This window comes from Mizuhopecten yessoensis, unplaced genomic scaffold (assembly GCF_002113885.1).
Source record: "Mizuhopecten yessoensis strain PY_sf001 unplaced genomic scaffold, ASM211388v2 scaffold11059, whole genome shotgun sequence".
Taxonomy (NCBI): domain Eukaryota; kingdom Metazoa; phylum Mollusca; class Bivalvia; order Pectinida; family Pectinidae; genus Mizuhopecten; species Mizuhopecten yessoensis.
The window spans coordinates 205,319-222,883 of NW_018408858.1; the positions used below are offsets into that span (position 1 = coordinate 205,319).

At 36.3% G+C, this 17,565-nt stretch overlaps 1 protein-coding gene across 3 annotated transcripts in view; it reads left to right on the plus strand.

The window, feature by feature from the left end:
* Positions 1 to 627: 627 nt before the first annotated feature.
* LOC110465168 (NXPE family member 2-like) overlaps positions 628 to 17,565 on the plus strand; it is a 33,141-nt gene continuing 16,203 nt past the window's right edge. Inside the window, exon 1 of one of the 3 annotated variants that reach the window (XM_021520815.1) lies at positions 628 to 2,020. In XM_021520815.1, coding sequence (XP_021376490.1) covers positions 1,994 to 2,020 — 27 coding nt within the window. In that variant the 5' untranslated portion in view covers positions 628 to 1,993. Of the gene's footprint in view, positions 2,021 to 14,427; positions 14,894 to 17,565 lie in introns of those variants that run through there. The other 2 variants (XM_021520817.1, XM_021520816.1) reach the window with 2 other exon arrangements.

Here is a 17,565-nt window from a genome sequence, read left to right on the forward strand (position 1 = left end):
ACTAGGGACAAAAAAGGACAAATAGTGGACAAGTGTGTACAAATAGGGGACAAATAGGGGACAAGTGTGTACAAATAGTGGACAACATACAATACAGAATCAGCAGTATCTGCATATTTTTACATAAAAAAAATAAATTCGTACTTGTTTTAATTTAGTCTCGAAATACGTTATTTCACATTGATCGATTTATCTATCTATTATTAAAATAACCTTAGTTTCAAACTTCTTAGAAAAAATCAAGAAGGATTCTATACAAAAAATAAAATAAAAAATAAAATAAAAAATAAAATAAAAATGACAACGGCGCGCATCGAACCCGCGACCATGCGCCCTCAATCAGAATTCGACCAATCAGATTTAAGGAAGTAAAAGTATCAGCCACATTGAAACCCAAAACATCTAGAAGAAAAAAACCGCATATCGACTTGCACTTTCTGCTACAGCACCGACACACTCACTTCCTACACGAAAAGAAAGTTCATCTCGATTTAATACCACACTCGAAAACACCGTAAATATGCAGTGAATTTTATTTATATTGTAAATAACGCATTATTGTGAGAAACAGAGCCCCTTTTTTTCCACGGAGAGATGATTGCAAACAGTCTACAGAATGTAAAACCACAACCGGAAAAACCAGAAGAACCGAGAGAGAGTGTCTACTAATATTTATTGAGTATATGTACAATGAAATGCATTCTGTTTCTTTCTTTTTCTTCTTTCTCACAGGGCCCGACGTTCGAGTGTAGTCCTATTAACAATGCATACCTAAAAAACAGAAGGCAGTATTTAATACATATACAGGGGAGATGATTATGGGAGTACCTCAAAAATGATGACATCACAATCAAAACACACATGATGAAGTGACGTTACTATGAGCCGCAGGGTCGTGGGGTTGTGGAGTCCGCCATCTTGGATCCAAGATGGTTGCTAGCCTTAGCAACCAGATCCAAGATGGCAGACTCCTTAGCAACCCCACCTCATAGTATCGTCTATTCATCAATTACCGTCTCCCGATTTACAGTGATTTTCATTTTCATACCCCGTGCTTGCTTACTTTCTAACTTGATTTTGATTATATATATTATTTTTTTTAGAGGCGCAGAGCCGTTCCAATTTTCTCTCCCTATTACCTCAACTTCAATCAATTGTGTTCTATAATGTTTTTTCCCTATATCTTCCTTCCAAATATTGTAATACTTATTATCTGCAGTGGAAACCCTGAATGTTATAATAACTTTGTACTTTGTATTGCTCAAACTGAGTATTGTATTGGCTGATCTTACATTGGTCCTACTCTTGTGATGATGATGTTCCCATTTGATAATTACGTCATAAAGTATTTGTGGGACAGAACTAGTAACACATAATGTAAACCCAATATCCCCCATTAGGCTACATTTGTATCAGTATTACAAGTGATCAAGCGTATGGTTGAACGAGACTAGACAATACCGTGTGTTTAGCATTACGTCATAAGGTATTTGTGGGACAGAACTAGTCAGACATAATGTAAACCCAATATCCCCCATTAGGCTACATTTGTATCAGTATTACAAGTGATCAAGCGTCTGGTTGAACGAGACTAGACAGTACCGTGTGTTTAGCATTACGTCATAAGGTATTTGTGGGACAGAACTAATGTGTATATTTAATGACGCAGTAAAAGAAATTGAAATAAAGTGTGTTTAATCGTGCTGATTGAAGAACAAAGCGATCGATTGCAGTAATGGCTGACTTTTTTTATCGTATAGTAAAACGTGTAATTAGAATACAGGTGCACGAATATCGACTGTTTACCCAGCCGTCATGGTGATTATGTCACACATGTACCTATCTGGGGGAGTTTCTTTCAACACGCAGGGGTGAATACGTCAGAATAATTCGGACTAGGTAGGATTGATCAGTGATTAAGATGATGTTGGGACATATACAACTGTTTTCACACATCCGGCAAGGATTTCCAGGAAACAGCACAGCCTAAGGAATGTTTATATACTATTATGATGAACAGGTATGTATAGCCACGGTTTGGATAAATCGAAAACTTATCAATTCATTGATGCAATTTCTTTTCGTGTGCATTTCGTTGTCATCAGTTTGGTTGTCTTAAAAAGTACCCGTGAACCACATATAAATGTTTTCGAAAAACATAAATCCATTTGATTATTAGGACATAATTACTTTGAACTCAAACAACATAGTTACAGTACTACATGTACCGTTACATGGCCTCTGCCCCTGTGCTCCAGCCGTTGTCATTGTCTGACAGCGACCTCGAGGACGTGTCCCTAGAAAAGGCACATCATGCATGTTTATGTCGGGCCACCGAACAGGTCCTTTTCAACAGAACAGAATAATTCACTGTCCTTTAATTTACACTAGCGTCCGATGCTAGTGGCGAAGCAGGTGAAATTGTCCCGGCTCGTCGGCCAGTCCCTTCATCGACAGTGAGCTAGTCTTGTTGATACAAGCTGTAAAAAAAGCTGTACATTGATGGTATTTTTTACACCGAGCCTACAGTAGCGATCACTACCAAGGACACTGGCCTTTTAAATCATATCAAGACATATGACTTGATTTTTCTATCTGAATGTTGGATACCCAATGATTATTCTTTATCAATTTAGGGTTTTTCATGTTATATTTACCTTAGATTACTAGTTGTAGGATCTTAAGGTGGTGGGATGGTTATTTTTGTTAAAAACGTGTTTGTAAATTATGTATCTGTAATTGAATCAATATATGATTCAATTATATGGTTAAAGGTATCGAAAACCCTTATTGATAACCACAATGATTTATATATAGCATGTGTTTACATGCCACCTTCTAGTTCTGTATATTATAACATATACAACTGTGACCTTTTCTTTGAACTTTAAAATGGTATTGTAAATTATAGTTCCCTCGGGGACATTATGATGGTTGGAGATTTTATTAGCCGTACAGGTATTTTACCTGATTATATTCAGTATTAAAAATTGCCTCTCAAATAAAATAAATTATGAACCTGATGACGGTTTAAAAATCAGACATAATCCAGATGTAGTAATTTACACTTTTGGTACTCACCTGATACAGCTATGTAAATCATGTAATATGTGTATATGTAACGGAAGAGACCAACAAGGATACTCAAATGATTTTACATACTATGGACACAATGGCATGAGTACTATAGATTACCGTATAATTACAGATTGATTATTGAATATTCTGGTACAATTTATAGTTTCAAATTTTAATGTATTTTCTGACCATGCTCCTTTGCATATTCAATTAAAATGTCAGATTCGTTACACATGATGTTACTGAAAGTGGTTAGCGTAAAAGGATTGTTATTTAAATTTGTTGTCTGACAATCGGGAGAACCTATGTGTTGCTGTAACCATCCCTGGTGTTGTTAGTCAGTCTGATATTAACACTAGTGTGAGTAGTTTTACTGAAATACTGATGAAATCTATGGAACCTTTCCTTGTAAAATTAACTAAATATGGTGATGCCAAGCAAGATAACCACAATTATACATGCCGAGATGGGTTAATCAATTTTAATACTGACAAACCATGGTTTGATATGATATTGAAAACTTTGTACAACTTGTACAAATCAGCTCTGTATAACTTCAATAAGGAAAAAAAATGTATTTAATCATACTCTGCTTGTGGAAAAGGAACTATAAATTAAAAGAATCTATGAAAAAAAGAATGTACTTAAAGTGTGAAGGCGATATGCTTGAATATATGAGATTTAACAATCCTAAGGAATTTTACAGAAAATTCACTGCATCTAAGTCCAAGAAACCAGATATAAAATTGAAACTTTTATTTGAGCACTTCAAAAATTTGGCCAAAAATTTCGTGTTGATAGAAAGGCAATAAAATGTTCTGTTCGCACATTTTCATTTACATGTTAACGTTTACATTTATGTGGATAAAGAAAACGTGTCTCATTTAAACTTTATCCACGGCATGTATGTGTGTTGCGGTGGCCAAGTGGTTAAGGCGTCTCACATTCTGCAACCACTAGCCATCCACCACTGGGTCGCGGGTTCTAGACCTACATGAGGCAGTCGCCAGGTACTGGCCGTAGGTCGGTGGTTTTTCTCGGGGAACTCGGACTTTCCTCCACCACCAAAACCTGGCACACCCTTGTACAAAAACAAACCAAACTAGTGAATTTTTGGACACATGTTTAAGATGTGAAAAAGGATAATTAAGATCATGAAGCATAAAATAATAAAAAAAGATATCACCAGAAATACAAACAAAATAAATAAAGTTTATATATAATCGAAATATACATGTATATTTAAAAACGAACAAAAGGAAGCAGCTGTTTAAAATTATTGGTTTTAGATTGAGAAACCCAAATAAACTAAACGTTTTATTACACCATCCTGTCATTTATTACACCATCCTGCCATTTATTACACGATCCTGCCGTTAATTACACCATCCTGCCATTTAATACACCATCTTGCCATTTATTACACAATTCTGTCATCTATTACACCATCCTGCCATTAATTACACCATCCTGCAATTTATTACACCATCCTGTCATTTATTACACCATCCTGTTGCCATTTATTACACCATCCTGTCATTTATTACACCATCCTGTCATTTATTACACCATCCTGTTGCCATTTATTACACCATCCTGACATTTATTACACAATCCTGCCATTAATTACACCATCCTGCCATTTATTACACCATCCTTGGCATTTTGTACACTATCCTGTTATTTTTTACACCATCCTACCATTAATTACACCATCCTGCCATTTATTACACCATCCTGCCATTAACTACACCATCCTACCATTAATTTCTCATCGAACACGACCAATCCAACCCTATTCATGCTCTCCGCCCACCTACGTCCACTTTAGTGTGGCTGGGTACCTGCGATTTAATGTTCAAGCAGGGACGTTTCAATTTATTAAGACACAATTCTGATGATGAGTGTTAAGATTATGTTCAACACCATTTTAGCAAATTTGTTATTTTAGTGTCACACTATCCTCAAATTGAATTTATATTCTTAGATACTCCCCTTATTCTATGTGGGATATAACGCTTTTAAGTGTCACAACCAACCTGACATATTTGTTAAGGAAGATGAAATGTTACAATTGTTAATTCTGTGGTTGATAACCATTATTTAAACAAAGTATTGTCATTGAATTTACAGAAAGATCTGTTAGTTTACAAAAGGTCTGGGCGCAACCCTGTTGTCAATTACAAATTATATAAGGACGGGATACATCCTGGCAGCTGGCGCGTGTATGGATGACACGTTATACATGTATAATTAAATTCTTTCTTCACTGTGGATTATTTTAGCTAAGGTCTTGATAATTTGTATGTCTTTTCATGTAAAAAATTTGTGAAGATCAGTAGGTTTTGCACTGGTGATTATAAAGGGCAACACATTGTTTATTTTCTCTTTTCGCGTGCCTGTTTTTCTTTATGAATTCTCTCATTTTTAAAAATGTCTAGTGAAGACAATTTGTTAAACATAGCATCAGGTCGCCTGTCTGATGATAGCCAGCTAGATTGTAAGCATATGAAGGAAGAAGGACTATTCAGAAAGGGGCTAAGCCTAAACTTGGGGAAGCAGGACATCGAATGTTTGAGTTTGATCTCATACGAGCTCTACAGTATTATGAGAATTATGATGATGTTCCAAGTGCATCCAAGTTTGATTTCCCTAGGTCTTCCACGAGTACTCCTGCATTACATGCAGATGATAGGGCTTTCATCCTTGCCTCATTGGAGCAAACACTTAGTCAAAGTGTTATGTAGCAGGAGAGCAAAAAGGCAAAGAAAAGTGTCTGTTTTTCAGGTGATGATTACACAGAGTGGGGATTATTTGAAACTATGTGTAATATGATGATACTGAGACCCCCGAACATGCAATAGTCCAGGCAATTCGCAGATCCTTAAAAGGATCCATCAAAGATGCTTATTTTATTATTTATTAAGCCACTCCGACAGACATTTTGGACATATATCTCAACACATGGCATGATTATTCAAAAATGCCAAAAATACAGACGAGTTATCTACATATTTTGGTGGTCGGCTTAAGACTCCAGACTGCAATAGAAAACAACTCTGTTAATAAGTCGTCAAAGAAGGATATCCTTCGACATCAGTTCTGGATATCACTGCATAGCGATCAATTAGAAAAAATCAAATCGGACACAAATGTGACAACATTACCGATTACAATCAATTGACAACAGAGTTCAGAACAGTAATTAAACATTTCCTCTGCTACCAAAGTTCTAGTAACCCCTATCATAAGAACAAAAAAATACCATACACTACTGTAGCCATGTGCGAAACTAACCAGGTAGATGGTGATGTTTCTACTCCAAAGAAAACTTTTGATTTTAAGATAAACTGGAAGAGAAACTTCCGTCCAATGTGGATTTAAAATTGGATGAGATTCCATACAGAGTGAATAAAATTCAGTACAAGTCAGACAAAGCACACAGTCGAGGTCAAAGTCAAGGTCATGGTCAAGGTCGTGGTCGAAGCTATTACAAAGGTCGAGGTTCTGGTCTAAAGTCAGGTCAAAACTTCAAATCACAGGAGGACCCAAAAGAGTAGCAGCTTCTGTGAACGGCCAGTCAGGGGTCCATAGTGACTTAGGCCACAGTGAGATCATAAACAGTGAGGCTTTTTCACAAAAATTGAAAGTAAAATAAATATGGTAACTTTGCGACAGCTTGACCCGTCTTTTGATTGTAATCAATGATTATAAGTGTAAACATTTATAATAATTTTCAACATATGATAAAACAAAAGCTAGCATTGCTGCTACTTTTATTGTTGAACCGCACATCATTCAAATTATAATAAATAGAATGGCGTGTGTCGAGCCACGCGACATTCTAATTCCTGAACCAATGCCCTAAGGAGAACAAAAAAGAAATTAATCCGTCTTTCTAAGAACATCCCCCTTAACCACAATCTTTGTTATTAACTAAATTGAAATCTGAATTTCTACTTTGGTATAAAGAGCTAAATTCAAGCAACTTAAAGCAGGATACTAGCAGGTAGAAGTTACTTAAACTGACGAGAAGAAACATTTTCTGTTGGCAATTCTGGCTTCTATAAGACCGTATATAAGGGTTTTGGTCTAATATCTGCACCTGCTACTTTCCAGAGATTGACAGCAAAATACATGGGTGAAATGCATCTTAGAAAATGCCTCATTTTTCTCGAAGATATACTCATTTACTTCTGAATTTTTGAAGAACATATCAGTCGAGTTGAATCTGTGTTTCTGTGGTATTGGCTGTCGGCATAGACGAGGGCCTAATGCTGTCGTGAGCATCACATTTGCATTTTTGAAGCACGATGTAATACTTTTTATCAAAGTAATAAAAACATGTATCATCGTGAATAAGTATGCAATATTTTTGACGTAAGTTTTCTTGTCCTGTTGATTTAAATATAGAGGTATTGGGAGGGGATAACTTCCATATTTATATTTTTATGTAATCCAGTGTAACATATAATGTATATACACAATAATCATCAGAGCTTGCAGATGGAGCACCTGCTCATGTCTCTAATGTGATAAATTGAGTATTCAAGTCTCACACATACGAGTAAATTATCAGGTGATACAGTTGTACTGATTGTAGTTTGCATTTATTTCCCTGTTATCTTGCCTGCCTGAGGACATTGATGTTAAAAGGAAAATTGGAAGACACATAATGTATGCGCTATATATAAAAAGTATCCCGTGTGTAACGGCACGATTCCTCACCCGGATGAGACATGTGCTAAAAGTGCTGCGTTCGCAACACGATTTCTCACCCCTGCACGATTTCTCACCCAAACTCTCAATTGGGGATGGATTTTGTCCGTGGTCTCTTAGAACTTGCTAAATATACATGTAATAGATGAGCTGACATGATTTCAAATAAGTAGTAGTTCAATGAACAACATGCCTAATATCTATTGATTGATTTAACTTTCAATCTATTTATTCGTATATTATTATATAATGTATTGCTTTTTACCTAAAGTAGATCTAAACCCCTAAAACATATTTTTTTTTACATGAATGACTACTTGTTTCTATGCTATAACTATTGGGCTAAATTTGCAAGGTTTTATCCAAATAAATATATGCACTTGTGTCTTTATAGCATATAAAAGTGTTTTGGTTATATAATGTTGTTTGAAACGTTCAACATGTAAGACCACAGTTATCTTATAAGTAAGTCAAGTGTTCCGCAGCCGTTCAAGGTATCTGTTGGTCAAATATTAAGACTACTTGGCACAGGTGGTACATAACAATAGTTGATTGACTACTGACGTACGATACCATAGCATAGCATTACAGACTTCTCGAGGCAGGTGGGTAAAACTATTTGATATTCAATAAAACAAAGTTACTTGAAACTTAATAAAAAGACCAAAAAGGATCCGAGAAAAGACATATAAACAAACCAGTGTTTAAAAATCTCTGAGACTGTGATAGGTGTTGAGGACAGTTAAACGCATTGTTGAAGGTCACCAGCTTTCTAAACTCAAGTGAATATGTTTTAAATTATTTATGCACTGGAATGCTTTAGCTGCAAACAAAATCCGATACTCTTTGTTTTTTAATCATACCATAATGTATTTTGTTCACATAGATTCAGTGAGGCGACAAACCGGTAGAAATTTACGGTGGCCCGTTAGAGCTATACTATGAAAATGATTTATCAATGACTGCCACTAATCTATCTGGAAACGAAGCCGCCAATTGCTTATCAAACGGTAGTTTATGAATCTATGATTTATTCATTTATTTTTGAAATACGCAACATAATTCTTAAAGAATCTTCACAGATTCCATTAGACGATGAAAACAATACTGTTGCCCGATTCATACAATGCACGTGCGCGCATCTTCTTAAACACATTTAAACGCAATCCGGTTCACCTAAATTGATCCGTTACGATACTTCAACACGGATTCCGATATCATCAGTATCGTACGAGAATCTACATGTCATCAGGCCAACAACAGCTGGTCACTGTAAGTCAGTTATTCCTCTGAATTTAATGTCCTTAAACTGTCGCTCGGTTCCCGAATGCCCCGTGATATAATGAAAATCTCCGCGTAGAAAATCAGAAACGCAGAAAAGCAGAGAGACAGTGGCGAAGGACCAAATTAACCGTTCACCATCAATGTCGACTAGTCGGTTCGAAAGAATTGAAGAATGTGGAAAGGACCATAGACAGCTTTTTAGACTCACCAAAAACTTAATGAGTCAGAAAGGTGAAATTATCCTATCAAGCTGTAATTCTGAAAAAGACTTGTCAAACAAGTTCAGTGATTAATTTCTGAATAAGATCAGCTCGATCAGGAAAATATATCGGAAGTGAACTCTACTGCTGACAATGATATCTCTGTCATGACTGCTGACATTAAATTTGATGGGGAACCATTGACAAAACTCTCATTAACAACTCAGGACGAGTTGCTCAATATCCTCGCCATCGAAGTCCTGCGAGCTAGATTCACTGCCTACAGACCTCTTGAAGCTCTGCTACCCTTGATTACTTCAATCATGAACAAATTACTGGCTGAGTCAAAGGTTCCAATGTGTTAGAGGCACATGTTAGATCATTGTTGAAGAAGCCTGGAATAGCCAAGATGGAGATGAAGAACTAGCGCCCAGTATCAAATCATCTGCCTTTTCTGTCTAAGATCTTGGAGAAGGTTGTGTCCCGGTGTTTAGAGGTTCTCCATGCAAACAGTATCCATGACAACCTGCAATCGGCCTACCGCATGGGACACTACTACTGAGATCCACCACATCACATGACAAAGTACTAGATTTCGGGGTTCCTAAATGGTCAGTGTTACATGTAGGACCAAGAAAATATTGTCTGTACTCCAATCCGATCGGTGAGATTTGACGTCGCCATAGCCTTCGCTATCATTGCTATGCTGATGACACACAGATTTACATGGTCATAAAACCACAGGACAGTTGGGATGCAATTACAGAAAATCTGAAAGCTTGTCTGACAGATATCAGTACCTGGATGACAGCCAACATGCTAAAGCTTAATCAGAAAAAGACAAAACCAATCGCCTTTTCCCCAAAGTGTCAGCAACAAAGGCTCTCAAGCTCAAGATTGGTGCCAGAACTATTGAGACTGTTCCAGCTGTTAAAAACCTTAGGGTGTACTTTGATAGTTCACTGAACTAAAAAACTGGACAAAATCAAATATAATGAAAATAAAAGACATATGGAGTGAAGAAAGAAATAATTTTATAAATTCTCAAGAATTATTGGAGAAGATTCAAAGATAACTTAATATCAGAATTCTCCATAGTCAAGAAGGCAATTTCTTCATGTAACAATTGGTTACAAGAAATAAAATCAATTGACCATGAGACTCCAGAAATTGAACCCATAGTTATAACTAATGAACTACACAAAAAAAGAGCGATGAAGTAATAGATCCGAATAGATTAAAGAATAAAATATTGAAAGAACTTATTTTGAATAAGAAATACTATCCCAAATCACAAAATAGCTGGGATGCTGTTTATCAAAATGATGACATAGATTGGGTTAAAATTTTGACTTCTTTCAAATCATCTATAGCAAACTGGAAATGTAACAACTTCCAATGTAAATGCTTACATAATATTATTTCTACGGAGGCAAAATTATTTAAAATGAGACTGTCAAACGGTTTATGTACACTTTGTCATATAGTTCAGGAAAATCAAATTCATTTATTCTTCAGATGCAATAAAATAACAGAAATTTGGAAGACAGTTGACTCATTGATAAACAAAGCCTTACAGGAAATATCAAATTCAAATCAAATATACCAAATAACTGAGAAAGTTGTAATGTTAGGAAGCTGTAATTTAAACCTAGAATATAATGCAATAATCAATTTGTTTGTCTTTACTACAAAGTGGCACACATAGAAAGAAAAAAATAAGATAAATTTTGATGATGAATATGAAGTTGCTGACTTCACACAGCATATTTTGAAGTGTGTAAAACAAGAACTAAGGTTTACAATCAATGCAATTGAAAGCGTTAACAGATATCAACAATTGAGGAACAAGTTACAAGCGATTTTTGCAAATTGAAATTGAAATCAATGTAAGAGAAATTGAGCAGAAAGAAAGAAAATTAATAAGAGAAAAAAAAGACAGAGTGAGGAAGATGAGCGTACAAGATAGAGAGATTCAGAGAATGAATATGCTACATGTACTATGCACAGGGATTAGGCAAGGCCCCATCCTGGTATTCCCTATTGTATTCGGGATAATAAATCATAAAATAGAGAAGAAAAAAAGTCATTTTTGTCCAAGAATGCTCCAGACCAAATTAGGATAGACAGAATTTTATCCCTACGGTAGAAGCAGGGTTTCAAAGGTTTTACCTCTATTTCCTCTATTTGGGCCCGCCCCTCTCCATTCAGTGGGTCCAAACCAACCATTTATCAAGATTGAGTCCTCTTAGCCCAAGGATGCTCCAGACCAAATTAGGACGAAATCCCTAAATCCCTGTGGTAGAAGAAGGATTTTAAAGGTTTATCTCTATTTCCCCTATCGGGCCCACCCCTCTGCCCCCAGGGGGGCACATCCAACGTTTATACAAAAATATGTACATGTGCATGGCATTGTCACTATATAGCCTCTTTGAAAGCAGTGTCGTTGATGGGACTTTAATTACCATGCATCACGAGGCACAATTCTTAGCGCATTGATACAACACTGACCGGAACTACAATATCCAATATAAATAAACATGACGGCTGCTGAAATATCGCTGGACATTGTGAGATTTGACAATGTAATTTTTAATTTATGTGCAAAATAAAAAATAAAATAAAAAACACTTTTATTACAACGAAAACAAGACCAAGGTCTGCAATATCGTACAAAATGCACATCGGTTGAAATTACCAATGCCGGCAATGGAAACAATTTATTAGAAATATCGTCTGTTACACTGTAACAACAGGGGTTCGTTACAAATCTCTGAAATACACATATTCTATAGACCTACTGATACATTTGTTACAGACATATTGATATGAGTCACAGCACACATAAATATTTCAGACATTTGTAACGAACCTGTGCTCCGTTGCAAGATCACTCACTTCAAACGCTATCAGTTTCACGCGTCTCGCATCCACGTTCTCAAAATCTCAAATAACGAGGTTGTTATAGAATCTACCGAATGTTGTCAGGTTCCCATACAATCAACAAATACATTCAAAGTACTACTTTGTTTGCCAATCAGCACGCGACAATACGCTGTTCAAACTATTACCCGAAATTGTGTGGACTGTCGATAAGGCGGGTATCTTTAATTTTAAATATAAATTATAATTTAAAAAAGAACATAAGAGGCAGAGAAAACGTAAATATAAGTATTGAACTGTTTTTGTATGGTATTTATGATCTATTTGAATGACACAGCTGTGCAAGCAAACAAATCATAATGCGCCAGCAAACAAAAACAGTTCAATGCTTAAGTGAGTGCCCTTGGTCCAAAGATGCTCCAGAAACATGTTGTTTTGCTGATGCATTTCCATATTTCAGAGTTGTTAGTTTGGTTTCCATCTAAATCACTGCCTGAAAGTCACCTACATAATGTCATCTCAGCAGAATCTGATCCCCCAAAATCGTGTTAATTCACAATATGACGCTGTATAGCTGATCTCGCTCTCGCCATGGACTTAGATAATTCCGTGCTCCCTTCAATTCCTACTATGGTTGCTTGTAGAATCGTTTAACTTGAGACGTCATAGTCAAAAAGCGTCCAATTCATCGGTAATTACGATTATACTTATCAGTAGAAAAACTTACACTTTACATGTACATGTCAATAACTTGGCATCGGGATGACCAATTCGTATGCGAATTCGGACATTTTTGTTATTGAACCATACAGAATGTATTACTAATTTCGTTCAGGGTAAATTTTAAAAAATCCATCACATACCTCGGCCATGTACTATTACAGCGAGGAATAGCAACTGACTCTGAAACGGTGTCGGCGGTGAAAGTTTGGCCAAAATCTAATAACGTCAAAGACGTAAGCGATTTCTTGGTTTTTATGGTATCTATCTGTGTTTCATTAAGGATTATGCTTAGATAGTACAATCCATCTACCAACTCCTTCAAGGTCATAACCTGACTAAACAGAACGCCTCAGAGAGGTAGGGAGTATCTTTAAAAGACTAAAAAAGTCAAACCTAGAGCTGAAAGGATCTGAGAGGATCCTCAACAACAAGATGTTGATATTCAGTACTGACTTATGCGGATTACACTAAACCGTTCATCCTCCATACTATTGTCTCTAACACTGGATTAGGTTCAGTACTGTATTAGATTCAGAATGGTCGGGAAAAGATGATCTCGTTTGTTAGAAAACCGAGTGAGCGTAGCTATCCAGCCCATAATTTTGATGTTCTGTAGCATTAAAATCGGCCGTGACATTTACCTATACGGTATTACATTTTAGGTTGTAAACGATAATAATCCCTTAATATATATGCTAGATAAATCTAGGTGGGATGCCAATAGCCATCGATGGGTTGCCGCTTTGGCCAGTTACAGTACCGAGCTGGGAAGAATAATGATGATGTAGATGGTCTCTCTTGTGTATCTTATGCAGGTTCTGATGTCTTCTAGGCAGATTGTCATTCAATTACTATTGATTCACCTCTTATGGACGGTATTATCCTCGCTAGCCAGTGCTACTCAGGTGACCTCTGAGTGCGTACAGGTAGATGACAGACTGAGCTCAAAAGATTGGGAGGTAAAACAGAGAGAAGATATTGATATAGGGAGAGCGTGTGACCTCTTGCAATGCGGTTTTCATCTCAGGATGAAACCTATTTGTACAAACACCTTTGAGAACTTTCACTTACACGTAAACCACGGTGTTTCTAACCATTTTCTTCAGGTTGGTAAGTATGAATTTTGAAAAGTTCGTGTTACACAACCAATACGATTTTCTATGTGACGTTTCGATGACTAGTACGGTAGGTACACTGTCACGTTCATCAACAAATGACCAGTGAAGCGTATGCACACAACGGTGTAAAATGTGTACAAGTTGTCAACTTGAACTGACAATGTTTATATATTACATTGTAAAGTATGCTTTATATTTCATCGCACTAGTATTAAATGTTAAAATACCATCTGCATTTTGTTATTCGTGTCAGTTCATACTGTATGAGTAAATAAATTATGTCAAAGCTTTAGAGCAACATTATTAATGATGACAAATACGCACCAGGTCTAAGCGTCGATGAAGAAACTCGACACCTTTTGAATAGCTAACATGCAAACTAAGGTCACGTAAATATACTTCCTCGTCCCGAACCGCTCATACTTTCCGCCATCTTGTCTCCGCTTTACAATAGATACGTGGTCTTAACAAAAAAAATCGTTCGACTGTTGGGTTCTCGACGACGAACGTGCAGCGAGAATAGAGGTTGAGAAAGAACCAGTTAAGATCATCCACACTATTGCTGGACATTGAAGATTAAAAAGTGGCTTCACATAAGAGGACAGGTAAACACCAATACAGGCCTTAGTACAGCATTATTACTCTCGTGTTGAACAACATTAGAAGTTATTGTAACTAATCGAATACTTCTTGTATCAATATATTATAATTGTGCTTGTCGTGGGCATCTTCTACAACATAAACATTGGTGACCAGTGCTCAACAACGCTCTACACTACTGGCGTGTGTTGGTGTATTTTTCTAAATGTGGAACTATACCAAGACCCATGGAAATCCGGATGACCATGCAACCTAGATATACATGTATATCAATTGAAACAAGAAAAGGTAGTACATTTTCAAATAATTTTTAAAGTACCATTTTAAAATACGAATGGGCGTGCGTATATACATTATACGGTGCCGTCTCACCTAGCATACGTTTGGTATATGTTCCTATATACAGGTAAGGTGTTGGGTGTATGCTCGGTGAGAGTTTGTGTCATAGAGTGAACAATAGGATTTAATTTCAAGTAAACTATAGTCTGTGCTATAAAGTGTCTTACCATACGAATGTGAGCATATATTCATAAAGGGAAACAGCATAACAATGATCTTTGATGTTAAATTCTTCTAATTTATGGAATTATTTCACTTTATATAGTAGATTTTTCATCAAAATAATATCCATTTTTCATGCTTTACACTTTATCATGATAAGGGCTCTGAGATATCCTTATTTTAACTAACTAAGAAAATTGTTGCAATCAGTGATATACTTGTGAATTAAGAAAAATGACCGAAGAATGGTATTGTAAAGGTAGCATAGTAGAATGGGAGGACACATGCCCTTACTCGGGTGTAGTATTAAGTTCAATAACATACAAAAATCGCTGGCTGCCAATGTAAGGGGCGGAAAGCTATGCTTGAATAATTTTCTATAGATAATCAAAATAAACGTATTCCTTTTACTTTTTTAGGGCACACATACCATATACTACCACATGTCACTATAATTCTTTACAATGATAATGGAATACTCATCAGATTTAAGTAGACATCATTTCTTAGTTATTACTACCACATACATCAATTTGAAACAGACTACAACCAAATTAGTTTGTTTAGAAAAGTACAAGTAAACAAATTAACTTACTCAGTCGGGGCACGTACAAAACTCGTCGAGGTGAACGGGAGCTATATGACATTCAAACAGCATAACATACCAGCTCATTGTGTCAGGCACAGGCAAGGTAAAATTCTTTCGTTAAAGTTACCAGAGGAGCGGGGCCAAATAGGGGAAATAGAGGTAAAACATTTAAAATCCATCTTCTACACTAGTGATTACAGGATTTTTTTTAAAATTTAGTTTGGAACTTCCTTTGGCCAAGGGGACTCAATTTTATATAAAATGTGGGTTTGCATCCCCCCTGGGAGTAGAGGAGCGGGGCCAAATAGGGGAAATACATGTAAAACTTTTAAAATCCTTCTTTTGGGCCAAGGGGACTCAATTTTGTATAAACGTAGGTTTTCGGCCCTTTTGATGCAGATTAGCGAGGCTCAAAAGGGGAAATTGAGGTCACAATATCTAAAATCCTTCTTCTTCTGTACTTTTAGATGATTTTTTATCCAAATTTAGATTTGAGCTTTGGCTAAGGGGACTTATTGTGTATAAACAGACGGTGTAGCCCCTCTGGATGCAGAGTTGTGGCGCCGGGAAATTTGTGATTTAAATATTAAAGGTTACAAAGGGGGTTGGAGGTTTAAGTCTTCAAAATCCTTCTTTCTCTGTACCATCCGAGGGATTTCATCCAAAGTTTGCCAGGATCATCCTTAGGAAAAGCGGACTAAATTTTTGTATAAACGGAGGATTGTGACTGTGGAAATTTGAAGTTTAAATCTATAAAATCTTCTAAAATTTCATTTGAGGGATTTTATGCAATAAGAATAATTTCCCATGGTTGCTTTATTATCCAGGTAAGAGACAAAGGTCCTCTTGGCCTCTTGCTTCATTCAGTAATATAGATCAACCAATTGTACTTATCCTTAAATATGTGTGGAGAGAAGCGCGAGTTAGTGCAAAAACCTGCTTTACGATTGTTATAGCACAGCGTTCGTCAATTGCGCGCACAAATGCGCGCAAGTAATTATCATCCAGATTTAAATCATTTGCACACCGTGCTCACACCGCATATCGTGTAACGTTGTGCGATCCCACAGCTGGAAAATTTCTTCCGGTAAAATACAGTGCCTTTGAGTAATTTAAATGTGAAGGTGTTTACATATATTTTATTGAATGAAATTTACATATATTTAACTTTGAAATAAATATAGTTTCTGTTTATTCTTATATGTGATAGCGGATTTATATGGGGTCAAACGTTAGGGGATGTTCCCGACCCGCTTCACCAGTTCTGCTTGTAAACCTCCGGTTGTCAAAATCAGAAGTATGTAGCGCTCCTATTTGCCTTTAAACCTGCCAGCAAATGCCCTTTGAAGCCTTTGTCAGGTTTGTATCTATGAATCTAAAAAGTTGTCACTAGTGTTGAACTTCAAATATTAACGCTAATAGCTTAAAAGCTTAGTAATATCATAAAGTAAATGATTTAGTTGTGCAAGTCCTTAAGAATTATATATTATACCATATAAGTAAAGACAGGTTATGCGGTATATGCTAGTATGTACAATGTACACGATCCTTTGTGCTCCTAAGTAGTCCGTGTTCTACTGCAAATTTATTTTTATAATTTTATATTTTACCATTAAAGTACTGGCCCCGTTCTCACAAAGCTTCCTTGATTTTGAGGATTCCTCAAGTTTGAGGAATGAGGTGAGGAAGAAGTATTCCTTAGCTAAGATTTTCCTTAAGTTGGCTCTCACTATCGAACTTGAGGAAATCCTCAGCTGAGGAAAAGATTTCTGTTGGCATAAGCGGCCAGGGGTGAACTCTTTTTTGATTGGAAATCAATAAACAACAATTGTAAACAAACACATACTTTTTCCCGTTTTTTGTCAAAGTC